At 36.3% G+C, this 13,003-nt stretch overlaps 3 protein-coding genes across 3 annotated transcripts; 1 reads left to right on the forward strand and 2 right to left on the reverse strand.

Moving 5' to 3' along the window:
• Positions 1 to 340: 340 nt before the first annotated feature.
• PHYBLDRAFT_108764 (hypothetical protein) lies at positions 341 to 2,746 on the forward strand (the record flags this gene model as incomplete). The annotated part of the gene is made up of 5 exons (XM_018428065.1): positions 341 to 970; positions 1,115 to 1,268; positions 1,447 to 1,826; positions 1,947 to 2,536; positions 2,644 to 2,746. Coding segments are annotated over 5 exons (1,857 nt in total), but the record flags the coding sequence as incomplete, so codon positions are not given.
• Positions 2,747 to 8,865: 6,119 nt separating this feature from the next.
• Positions 8,866 to 9,471, reverse strand: PHYBLDRAFT_79190 (hypothetical protein). The gene has a single exon (XM_018443441.1). The coding sequence runs from the start codon at positions 9,381 to 9,383 to the stop codon at positions 8,997 to 8,999; it is 387 nt and encodes a 128-aa protein (XP_018295978.1). The 5' UTR covers positions 9,384 to 9,471; the 3' UTR covers positions 8,866 to 8,996.
• Positions 9,472 to 9,774: 303 nt separating this feature from the next.
• On the reverse strand, positions 9,775 to 10,145 carry PHYBLDRAFT_141799 (hypothetical protein; the record flags this gene model as incomplete). Its single annotated transcript, XM_018430672.1, has 2 exons — positions 9,775 to 9,850; positions 10,054 to 10,145. The coding sequence occupies 2 exons, from the start codon at positions 10,143 to 10,145 to the stop codon at positions 9,775 to 9,777; spliced, it is 168 nt and encodes a 55-aa protein (XP_018295979.1).
• Positions 10,146 to 13,003: the final 2,858 nt, after the last annotated feature.

Below are 13,003 nucleotides of genomic sequence, written 5' to 3' on the forward strand. Positions count from 1 at the left end.
TAGAGCACACTTGGCTATACGTTATTATGAAAGCTCTGAATAAACAAAGAAATGCTGGTAACACAGTCAGAGTCTCTGTCTCCTCGAATAATAAGAATATGTCTTTGGACTAACGGCCTCGACCAAAAGACCTGAACCTCCCTAATTTTTGGAATTTGCTATTTGTTTTTCTTTTTTCTTTTCTTTTTCAGAATGAACAAAATTTACCAGCCGCACTCTATCTTTGCTATTTTTGGGTTCTTTCTTTTTTTTTAAAAAAAAAAAAGAAAAATGTATTTTAATTTTATTTTATTTTGTAAAGAAAAAAAAAGTTCACTCTTCCTTTCTATTTCTTATCTCGATGCGGATCCTTGCCTTTGCACTACTGTCCTTGGCAACTGTACTCGCCCAACCTGTCAAGCGGGATCCTCTTCGTCACTACTACGCCCTTCATTTCCCTCAGGAGCATCCCCACACAACAACTCATGCCCAATCAATTGCCAACTCTCTCGGTGTACGGTACGAAGGGCCAGTTGGAGAATTACAGACATATTTCTTGGTCAGTGCACCAATCACATCAAATCTATCCAAACGAGACACCAATGACCCTACTGTCGAAGCATTCTGGGCCCACAAACAAAAGCGGTCCTTGATGGCTCGTGATGAGATTCGTTCAAGTGCATGGGATGCAGTTAAAAGTATCGACAAACAAGTTCTCAAACGACTTCACAAGCGTGGCCCGATTCCCGGCTGGGACAAGAGAGCTCCCGTAAAACTTAAGGGACCAGAAATACTTGCAGATGCCCAAAAGTCATTGCACATTACTGATCCCGGATTCCCTCAACAATGGCATCTGGTCAACCAGCAATATCCCGGAAAAGACATTAATGTTGTTGATGTGTGGAAACAGGGAGTTACAGGAAATGGGTCTACAGTTGTCATTCTTGATGATGGTTTGGACTATGAGAGTCAGGACCTTGCTGCGAACTTTGTATGTGATTATATATATATTAAAAAAAAGAAGCTTATATGGTGGTAGTAATAGCAATAGTGATAGTAAATTTAGTGATTAATCAGTACTGTGAAATTAATCTCTTCCACCCACATTTATCACTTACTCACTTACAATTGCTAGTTTGCCGAGGGCTCATATGATTTTAACGACCACACACCATTTCCAAAGCCACGTTTGTGGGACGATAGCCACGGTACACGTTGTGCAGGACAGATTGCTGCTGTAAAGAATGATGTTTGTGGTATTGGAATTGCCTACAATTCCCGGGTAGCAGGTACATTTCTTTGTTCCTTTTATTTTAACATAAATGAGTATATTAAAGGCACATGTGTGCAAAATAAAAAAAAAAACACAAGTTTACATGCTTTGTTGTTGATTAAAGGAGTAGAAATTGTAGAAAAGAAATATATATATATTAATTTATAATTTCTTTATTTATTTTTGGTTACTAGGTGTGCGTATTCTATCGGGTGATATCACAGACGCAGATGAAGCAGCAGCACTGAACTACAAATACCAAGACAATGACATCTATTCATGCTCATGGGGACCTTCTGACGATGGTGAGAAAATGGAAGCTCCTGTGGGTATGCTGGCCGATGCATTTCAGAATGGAGTCAAGAATGGAAGAGGTGGAAAGGGATCTGTGTTTGTGTTTGCAACCGGAAATGGTGCTGCTTCGGGAGATAACTGCAACTTTGATGGATACACCAACAGTATTTACACCATCACAGTTGGTGCAATTGACCATACAGACAATCATCCACCTTATTCAGAGAGCTGCTCGGCACAGCTAGTGGTTACTTACTCAAGTGGAGGAGGAGAATACATTGTAAGTAATCTAAAAAGAAAAGAAGAAAGAAATAGAAAGGGAAAGAGAGAGATAGAGATAGAGACCTGGTCTTTGGGCTCGATGTGATGTAAGCTCGGATATTAATATCCAATAATATAGTATACAACCAATGTGGGTACATCAGTGTGCACCAACAGCCACAGTGGTACCTCTGCAGCAGCACCCAATGCAGCAGGAATCTTTGCACTTGTTCTTGGTGTCAGACCTGATCTTACTTGGCGTGACATGCAGCATCTCTGTGTCCAAACAGCCGAGCCAATTCAACTTGAAGACAAGGATTGGAAGCGTCTACCCTCAGGACGAATCTACAACCACAAATTTGGCTACGGCCGTCTCAATACCCTTGCTTTAATCGAAGCCGCCAGAGCTTTCGAATCAGTGAATATCCAGACCCACCTTGAACTTTCTGTTATACTTAACAAGGCCGCCATTCCTGATTCTTCGGGTGCCAAACACCGTGTTGCTCTCAAGAGTGCGATCACAGTCACAGAGGAAATGATCAAGGCAGCTGGACTACTCCGTCTAGAGCACGTAACTGCTACAGTTGATATTGAACATCAGCAGCGAGGAAATATTGTCATTAACCTACAAAGTCCTCACATGGTTGAATCTGAACTTGCAACTGAAAGACCTCGCGATCTCAGTCCAGATGGCATTCGTGACTGGAAGTTCATGTCTGTTAAGCATTGGTAAGGGAATAGCACTAGTATATATTAAATAAGAGGAAAATAAATAGATAGTTAAAAGAAAGGCAATGAATTAGATTTTAATCTTTGAATATATATTTTTTTGAAAGGGATGAGAATCCTGTTGGTGACTGGACACTACTGGTGTATGATGTATCCCATCCCGAAATGACTGGAAACCTCTTGAAATGGACTCTTACTCTCTTTGGTGAGATGGATCCTGAATTCACCGGAAATCCAGTTTATAAACCAGAGGAAGTTCCCGTCGTCAAACCCACCTCCGTTGTTATAAAACCAACTGCCCCTACTTCTGACTCAACTACTGTTGCTGTTGCACCAAGTGTGGTTACTGAGCCATCTAGACCCACTCGTATCAAAGCCAATCCTTCCAAAAGTCTCTCACTTGCTTCTAGCGTAGGCTCTGCTTCGGCATCTGGATCCGCACCTTCCAATAGTCACATCGAGTCTACCACCAAAGCTGCTGCTTCTGAGACCAACTCGGTACCTTTGAATGGCCCAAGCGGAAAAGACGGACAGTACACCAATGCTGACGAAGAAGAACAAGTGAAAAACGAGGGGGATTCGGGTAAAAAGACAAATGACACTGTAGACATTATCATATATGCTGTAGTTGGATCTGCCACTATTCTTGGAATTGCTACTGCAATATTCATATTCAAACGCAACCATGGCAAGACAGCTCCTATTTTACCTCCAAGCTCTAGCGGAACTGCTCGATCCTCTCAGCCTGATGATTATGAATTCTCTATGCTTCGACCCGACGATGATGAAGATGATGAAGATGAGGATAATAGCACTACAGATGGACGACCACTGCTGGGATCCGGGGGACGTGATCATCGGTCGCCTGGACATTAATTGAATTTACCCTTCTTTATTCCCTCCTTTCTTTCAGCAAACAAAAAAATCAAAAAGAATACAGCGTCTCGATGACGCCTTAATGGAGATAGAATATATATTGTGAAATTAGATAATGAAGAAATGTTATTTGTACAGTACGCATATACTATAGTAAATGGCAGCTATTTAGCACATCATACTAGGAAAATCAGTTGCGAGTTCACGGCCTTTTCCTTTTTATTTTCCTATTTCTTTTTCTTTCAGAGCCATCAATATTATATATATATATATAAAAATTAGACCATTAGGTTATGAATTTCACATTTTACTTTGTGAATAAAGAATATAGGGATATGAGTAATCTCACGCCCTTATTCAAGCCAAGTCAAGCCATTTAAATATGGTAAAGACATGTATTACCTTCTCAATCACAAACGGTTTTCTCAAAAACAAAAACAGATGTTCCCAACAAAGTTCAATTTTTTCAATATAGCGAAATCAACGTATACTTATTAATAAATTAATGTTCTCTTGTATAAAGCAGTCGCACGCAAAGAACACCAAAGTTCTATTCCAGAATAAAGTAGTTACAGTGAAACCAATTGACGGCACCAAGTTCATCATCAATGGGACAAGTTTGTGTAGGATTTCTTGTTCAGCATGAAAGGAGTTGGGCTGATGTATGACACGAATCCCCGAAAGAAAAATTAATTTCCGAAGTCAGTAAGCACGGACCATGTAACAAAGGAACACGTTTGTCCTTTAGGTACAAGCAATAAATAAAATGAAATGAAATAGAATAAAATACACATATTTGAGTAGGATAATTCCTGAGGAATTGTTTTTTTCTTAAATAGATGAAGGTATATATGTACCTCTATCTGAATAAATTTATTCAGAGGATGGCTTTAAAAAATGGGAACCGTGTGTGTATTATCCAAAAGAATAATATAGCTGTACTATGTAAGCATACCAAGGCAGTCAATAATAATGATAAGCGTGAAAGTTTACAGTGATATTCTCGTCTATAAAGCATATATATTTTCGGAAGAGTTAGGTAAAAAACAAGGGGGGAGAGTAACCCATACATATATATATTAAGCTTAAGAAAATATTTATTCTTTAATATTTAATGGAAAAAACTTCTTTGAGATATTAAGAGAGAAATAAAGCTTTCTTCAATGAGATGTCTTGCTGCGAAAGCCAAAGAAAATCATACATCTATAGGCTAAAAGGTATATAAAAAGAAAATCGTATTTCAAAAAATAAATAAAAAAGTCGAGCACAAAACGAGTTGTATTGGACGTTACACATTCCATTAAATTTAAACAAAAGGTAATAGTGGTAGTAAACTCACGGCAGGCGGACGTGTATTCGTGCGGTCACGGTAATTACTGGACTCAATGTTGCAGACTAGAAGAGAAAGAATTAAAATAAAATATAAGAACGAAATAAAAGAGATGGGCCTGATCAAAAAATTAAATTGTATTATAATTAAGGGGTATTTAACAGTTCCTTTTTTAATTTCGATTTTCCTAGAAATTTTCATGCTTTACCTCCCATACGTTAGGGGGTTTCACTATCTTTGCGAATGAAAACGAATACTGCGGGGGTTATACTTGTAAAATTATTGGCTGAAAATAATCTGTACAGAATTAAAGTATACAGGAAGAAGATGGAAAAGCAGAAAGGGGGACTCAATAATTTTCATTTTATATTCACTTTCATTGGCTACAGATTTAACACCCGCTTTCAGAATCCTAATCTGAGTTTATATCCGAAGAGATATTGAAATCCCATACTAGGGGGTTTCAACAATCATTCAAGCTTTTAAACTTAAGCTTTGACTTTTAATTTTTTTTTAATGATTATGGATTGATTCCAGCCAATAATTTCTTAAATTTAAACTCATAAGCTTAAGTTTAAAAGCTTGAATGATTGTTGAAATCCCCTAATATTCAAAGAAAGAATAAAACGTTTGTCTAATTAGACATTTTATTAATGGCTATAGATTAATTCCAGCCAATTGGTTATGAAATTTAAACGCATAGGTTTAAGTTTCGAAACCTTAGACTGTTGAATTCCCTTAATATAAAAAGAACCTATAAAAATGACCAGAGTGAAATGTACTGTATATATTAGCTATCCGTAGAGTCTGGCCAAAACACTTCCTGGATTTGTATTCGTTTCTTCATGTGATAAAGTTTCTCAGAAATCGGTAAAGGAAGCGATGAAGATTATGTACCTCATTTATTCTTTCAAATTAAACAGTAGCAATGTGGTTATGAAATCAATTTGCATGACAGAGTATTTGACTAATAAAAAAACAGACTACAGCTATCGCTATCGCTATTGTAAAAGTTGAAAGTGCATTTATACTTGAAGTGTGTTAAATTGCTCATTCCAAATAGTCCTAAATAGACTAACGTTAGCGAAAAAAGAAGCAGTATCTAAAGAATGAAAAAAGAAATAACATAATACCTCCTAAGTAAAAATTGGGTGTAGTAATTTTATATTTGTTTTTCTTCGAAGTTACTTATCCATTATGTTTGAATCGTTCTGCAGTTGAGGGAAACAGGGGGGGGGGGAGCAAGTTGAAGAAGATAGACATCATCAATGAAATTGACCCACAATTAATCAAAGCTTGATAAAGGACATTAGGGTGGCATTGTCACATAAAAACCATAAGAAGGAGAAGAAAGATTCAATACATTCTACAGAATGATATTGCTTAGTGCAGAAACTGGGCATTGTAAGTTGATAATAAGGGTGGACAATAGGAGTTGTCCACCCTTAATGTAGGCAAATGAGACATTTTATAGTGTTATAAAAAAAGTAGTATATTTTGATGAGTGATGAAACTATTAGAAATCCCGGTAGAGTTTCCCGCAATTTTTTTTAATAAAAAAATCTGTCATAAACTTTTCTTTACATGATACTTTATTCTGCTCTTATTATCCTATTAAGTTCTACAAACATGAACCCCACAGAGTCAAACCACGACGAAGAAAGCCTTCATAAAAAACACAACAAGATTTCTGATACAGAAAAATATATAATGGTTGGAATTTACGAAGCTGGATCCTCAATCTCGGAAATCACCCGGTCCAAATGTATACCTCAAGAAACACTTCACGGGATTATAAAGAAGTACAAGGAAACTGGATATGTGGAAGATAAACCTCGTCCAGGAAGGCCTAAGATTCTCACTCTCAGAGATGAACGGCATTTGCTGAAGCTTGTGAAAAGCAAAAACCATCAGACTTTGAAGGATATCAAAAGAGATGTAGAAGAATTCACTGGAGAGCACATCTCTGAAAATACCATTAGCAAAGAGCTACACCGTCTGGGTATATACAGCTATACTGAACCTTCGGATCACTCATCAAAAAGGACAGAAAATCCTGTATGCTGCGAATGGGTACAAATAAAATAAAATAAAATAAAGTAAATAAAAGTGGTAATATGTACCGATGAATCCTGTTTTTTCGCTTAAACATAAAAGTTCAATAATAGAAAAAGCTAATTAGAAGCACTGTCCAAAATGTTCTAATAAAAAATATAGGTAATATTAAGAGATGGTGATGTTATGGGGTTGGGGTATCTTTCTATTAGAGAAATTGGCTAGAATAATAATTTGATAGCATAAGGTATCATTCTGAAGAAGTTATTTAAAAAAACCAAAAAAGAAATAATATATTGCGACCTGTGCTCTCCACTCAAAAAGCATGAAATAGCACATTTATAATATAAGTCAAGTCTTTTATTTAATATATATCACCGTGATCACCTACCAATTTCGAAAATCAAATATACAAATATTCGACAATAGGCTTATCAGTGACGTTTTGGAGATGTTTTTTAAGCAAGTTATACTATATCAAGTATGGATAAATAAAGGGCTGTTGCTGCCAAGTACTTGACTATATTTATAACATTGGTGGTATATATGGAATTTATTTCCTGGATATAGATTCTAATATGCTTATATCTTAACAAAATTATGACAATAAGCTTTGAAACAATAAACACTGTCATTAACAGCAAAAAAAAATTATACTCTTATACCCGCATCCTCTTCCTCTTCCTCTTCCTCAACGCACGATACCTACTTTTGTGATAACACTACCGATTTATCCCTATCATCATATGCCTCTTAGGAAACACACATAAAGTAAACTACACGTATTAAGAGAAATTGAAGATGATGCGACTAACTTCACCAACTAAGATGAGTATGCTTCTCTCTGCTAAAAGTATTTTGTTTTTCGTTGCAAATAAATCATACATTTTTATTTGCTGCTCTTTACGTGCTAGGCTTCTGTTCTTGATTTGATTATTGGTTCAATGAACAACTTCAATAATCTCATTTTGAAAGAAACCAGAAACCGAAAAACTTCCAAAGAATATTGTACCAAAAGGCACAACCGTCGACCAAAGGTTCTTTAAAGGAGACTTTGGGATCAATCAATGTACTCAAATATCAAGATAAACGGCTTGCATTTCAATCTAAATATGGTCGCACTCAAGAACAAGGTCGAGTTTCACGTAGTACACGTTATTCTTACTGAACTAATTATATTTTTACCTGATTATTTACTATACATCACTTCTCCATCTTTACATATAGCTCACAAATCGTTTAGATACCTTACCTATTCATAATTCACTCGATAAGATAATAATATTGAATTTTGTCTTTGTTTCCAAGTCTTATAGTTTGATAAATCACCTTTGATTATACACCAATAAACTGTGTGTATGTGTGTACGTGCCTTTTTTTTGACATTTCTTAAGAGGAAGGAAAGGAAGGACTGTGATGTTGGTGTACCTTTGGATACTATACATCAATAAAATCACCAGGCCCCAAATCTTACACTCCTTTTAAAAGCCACTTACAGTATTAACTGGGCTTTTCATGACAGAGATATAACATTCATCATGCATCGCGCCTTGTTTCTCCGCTTTGTTTGGAGAGTTTGGAGAGTTTTCTCATTGCGGCTGAACCCGATAATTGAATTCAGTGTCGATTGTCGGCATCGAAATTCAGTTGAGTCTGGATCGTGGGTTCATGACTTTCATACTGATTGCTTGGAATAGAGCCTTTAACTTTCGAATAAACATACACACACACAAAGCTCCTTTACAAGTAAATTCTTATAAAGTATAAGATCCTAGAAATCTCGAGCTAAATCACTACTTTTGCTTTTATTTGTAAATACATTGGGCTTGGTAATTGTTTTGACTTCTATAACAAGATGTATGCCGAGAATAATCGGAAGAGTTGCGGTGGTGAAACAAAGGTATCCTGTCTTGATATCCAATAATAACGGGTTTGTAAGAGTACAACAGTGGGCTTTTTCTGGGGTTACATGCGATAGCTTGTAAGACCAACCTTGATCGTTTAACAGGTACACACATACAAAGACACACACAGTCTACCTCACCTCTTATATGTATGAAAGCTAAATGGATTTCTCGCAAACAATTTTTTTGGTGTTTTGATATTAACATTATGGCTTTATTAAGCTATACACGTCAGGAAAGACAAGTAAAAATTGTGGTATATAAAAGAAAATAAACAAGAAGAAATGTACAGTTTTTAGGCAAGCACCAGCATGAAACTAGCGACAAACAATGTGGCAAAGGTGGCGCTCTGGAAAATAGAACCATTGAATAAATCGGAAACCAGAGAACTTCCGGAGCTGGCAGCAGGCGAGGTTTGAGCACTAGCGGCAGAAGATGCGGAGGAAGGTGCACTGGAAACCGCGGCAGAAGCACTACCGGCAAGAGCGGAGGCCTTGTCTTGGAGAGAGCTTAAGATGGCATCGACAGCACCGGTAGACTGGGCAACGGCGCTTGTAGGAGTTCCTGAGAAACCGCTGGCATCAGCAGCCTGTACCTGAACATCATCAGAAGAGCTCTGTGCACTGACGAGGGCAAACAAACAAAGGGCGGCAAGGAAAGCGATAAAGATTTTGGTGTTCATTTCTGATGTGTAGATAAAGGAAGTAAAGATTAAGAGAGGGAGCAACCAAGGTTGGTCTATTTATATTCGATAGGAGTTGGTAAATAATGTGCAATGAAAACACTGTCTCTTACACAAAAAGGAGCTGGGAACTTAAATATCGGTCCTGGGCATCACCACCAGAGACTTTGTGTGTAACTTCTTTCCTAAACAGTTATAGGTGTACTACTTTACGATAAATCACTATATATGGACATACAAATTTTAGCGATAGATTCTTGTCCCACAATAAAATGGATTTACAGAAACAATTTCGCAATTCTCATAATTCTCATAATTCTCATAAAAGTTACACCTTTGGAACAAAGTGAAAATGACGTACAAAAAATTGCCATATAAAATAGATTGGTAGCTAAGTTTGTAATTCTTGAATAACTTGGTCCGTACGCTGGCGAACGCCATTAACTTTCTTGTGATATCCATTTTCTCTAGAGGATCAAAGACAAAGAACACAATTGCATCACATATCCGACCACAATCACATAAGGAACATGAATATGAACATTTTGAAAGTTAATAAATGGGTTCTTGCTAACTAACGAATTGAGAAAAGCTTTCACGGCAACAACAGCCTTAATTTTTATCTTTAAAGAATTTTGGCTCGGAAGCAAGTTTAGCGAATTCGCCATACTCATTATCGTACAGTGGCTTGTTTATACGAGAAGCAACAAAACGAAAGTCCATCTTCATGCTAATTCCCATAATGCTTACGAAGCTAGACATAGTGTCACCCGTTCAAAAAGGAATGAACAAGACCAACGAATGCATATATTATAATAAATTAATGTACAAGTGAGGTATAATACTTGTGTTTCTGAAACCTTTTTCAACAAGGAGACTCCAAAACTTGTTTGCAAAATAACACTTTGAGTAATATTGGAATATTTAGCTTTCAAACAAGTAGGCTCCATTAATATGCTTCTTGAGGCTATTATTATAATAAATTCAGTGCGTAACCTGTAACGTGGAGTCAATTGTCATATCTGCACAAAATTTACAACGGAGACAGCTGTAGTTTCCTCTATGTTGGCAGATTAGGTGGTTTTCAGATTTCCAATTTTAACCTTCAAACCTCTCTTGCTGCCCTTTATATTTTAAGTAAAAGCTTAGTATATGCTGGATAAAAAGTTACGTTCAAACCCTTAACCTATGGGGAACGAGTGGTGATTCCGATGAATATTTTGGAGAATGCCTATGGTGCTTTCAAAAATCACGATCCCTTCTAGAACATGACTAGCGTGCTCAATCGAGTTCAGGGCTGGGCTTTTAATTTAGATGTTCAAATAGTTTTCTAACGACTGATGGTACTATTGATTGTTGCCTAAGGGATGTTCAAGCGGTTTGTAATCGAGGTTGGGGAGGTATTGTTGGTTTTATAGAGCCAAAGAAAACATTCGTGTTCAAACTCTGATGCCTCACGGCTATTTGAGGGACTTTTGGCTTTTATTTCTTAATGACATGTGATTGAGCTTTAAGAAAAGTAAATGAAGTGAGGTCAAAAGAAGGGTGTATTTCCAGGGAATTTACGCTCTTTTATCTTGTCGGAGTGTATTATTAGGCTTCTTGTATATTGCTCTTTGGAATTTATGCTGAAACATTCACCTTTGAAAGAGTAACTACGAATCACAGGTGCTTTAAAAACTTCTATGTTTTGTATTTTTAAACACAAAGTTACTGCACAGTCGTTCCACTCTCAAGCAGTTACTTCTTTGAAATTGAATCAGTTGCTTTCTCAAGTTCAATGGCTCTCATTACTACCAAGTCCAATCAAAACGATCATTCAAAAGTGGCCAATTTAACTTTGAAAAGACGATCAATTGGATTCTAAAGAAGTAACCAGGTTGGCCGAATGAACTTCAAAAAAAAAAGTGATCAGCTTTTCCGGTAAAGTAACCAATTGAGAGTGGAAAGAGTCTTTCCAAACTTAGTAGGAAATAATTTAAAATTAACGGCTCTATTATCCAATAAAAAAAAGAAATAGTCTTAATTTCCTTTCATAAACATCTGAGATTAAAAGTTAAAATGTCCGAAAAAGACGGTCCGAATTCTTTTTAGAAAAGGTCCGAAAACAAAGTCAAAAAAAACCGTAATGATTATTTTTGGGCATTATTATGCCATCATCACAAAAACTACTTCTTGTGTAGAAGCCAACCTGGTAATTTGCGGTGATATATATGAATGATATATAATATATGATATCATATGGAAGCATGAGTAAGACTGGGATTTAAACACGCTATAGGATAACTTTTTCTCTCAAGTTCTTTATCTTCCACATCACTTATACCTGCCAAGAAGTCTGTCAATATGTTTCAGCTTGTTATAAGAATAGATTTTTGTTTCGTGTCGTACATTGTGATACAAATATCAATCCAAACAAGTCTGTATATGTCTTTTTTGTTCTCGAACAGACTGTAGACAGAGGCCATCTTGCTACTCAACATATTTGTGTGGCTACTATAATATATATATATAAATTATATGGGCTGCTTGTGTAATTGTAATACTTTCCTGAGCCAATATTTATAAGGTTTCTTTTTCTATTTTGCCTTTTTTTTTAAGTCGTGGAGTATATTATAATAGCTTGATTTCGCTGGTTATGTCTAAATTTCTCCTGGGTTCCGGATGATAAGTTTGAAGGCAGATCTAAGAGAAAAAAAATACCGCAGGTAGTAAACTTCTTTAAAGAACTACTGGGCCGGCTGTTGTACGAAAAGTGTACAGGCTGCATGTCTAGCTGAAAACCCATCACTATATATTTTCCTTAATTGTTTACGCTTAAAAGACAAGATCCTTATTTAAACATTATTTCTGTGTTTATATATTCTGCTCATATCTAAACCTAAAGAGGGCATTGCCACAAAAAGTATTCTTCCTTGTGTTAAAATAGCAAAGACTTCTATTTGATGCCAAGGAAGTATAATAATGCATCGTCATTGTGCTTTTTTTCGAATTCTATACAAATATATATGTGTGTTTGTGCTTGCGTGTGTATTGTTTATAACCCGTATTCAATATTATCTAATTCCCACAAATGTATTTGTAGATCGACGAAAGAAAACAACAATGTCTTGGCTAACCCTTTGTGGGTTACGAAGTAATCATCGATTTTCTGCAACAGAATTATCCCTTCAGGCTGATATGTGCAACGCTACTCATAGTCTAAAAAGGGTAGTGAGATTTTATTACTCAAGGTGTATAATTAAGTTGTATTTAATAAGTTAAAGTGCGTGTTTAGAATATAAGTGCTATTGAAGCAGCAGTAAATAATAATAAGGTTAGTGTAAACGGAGAAAATGAAGAACTGCCGTTCATCTCTTGTGCAAGAATCCACAATTTTTTGCCGTCGTCAGGATGGGTATACAGAATGTTTACAAGGGTTACGTCTTTAGTATATTTTTCGACTTCCTGGGCACGGTAACCATCGTAGGTTGAGTTGTCTAGAACTGTTTTGTTTTCGTTAAAGTTATCTGGGTCGTTAATAATCTTGAAGTCTTGGGTGATCAAACTTGATGTGTGTTTGATGTGGTTAGCAAGCGATTCCGGTGAATAGTCTTTCTGAGAAAGATGTAATGCCATAG

The sequence above is a fragment of the Phycomyces blakesleeanus genome (genome assembly GCF_001638985.1).
Source record: "Phycomyces blakesleeanus NRRL 1555(-) unplaced genomic scaffold PHYBLscaffold_4, whole genome shotgun sequence".
NCBI lineage: Eukaryota > Fungi > Mucoromycota > Mucoromycetes > Mucorales > Phycomycetaceae > Phycomyces > Phycomyces blakesleeanus.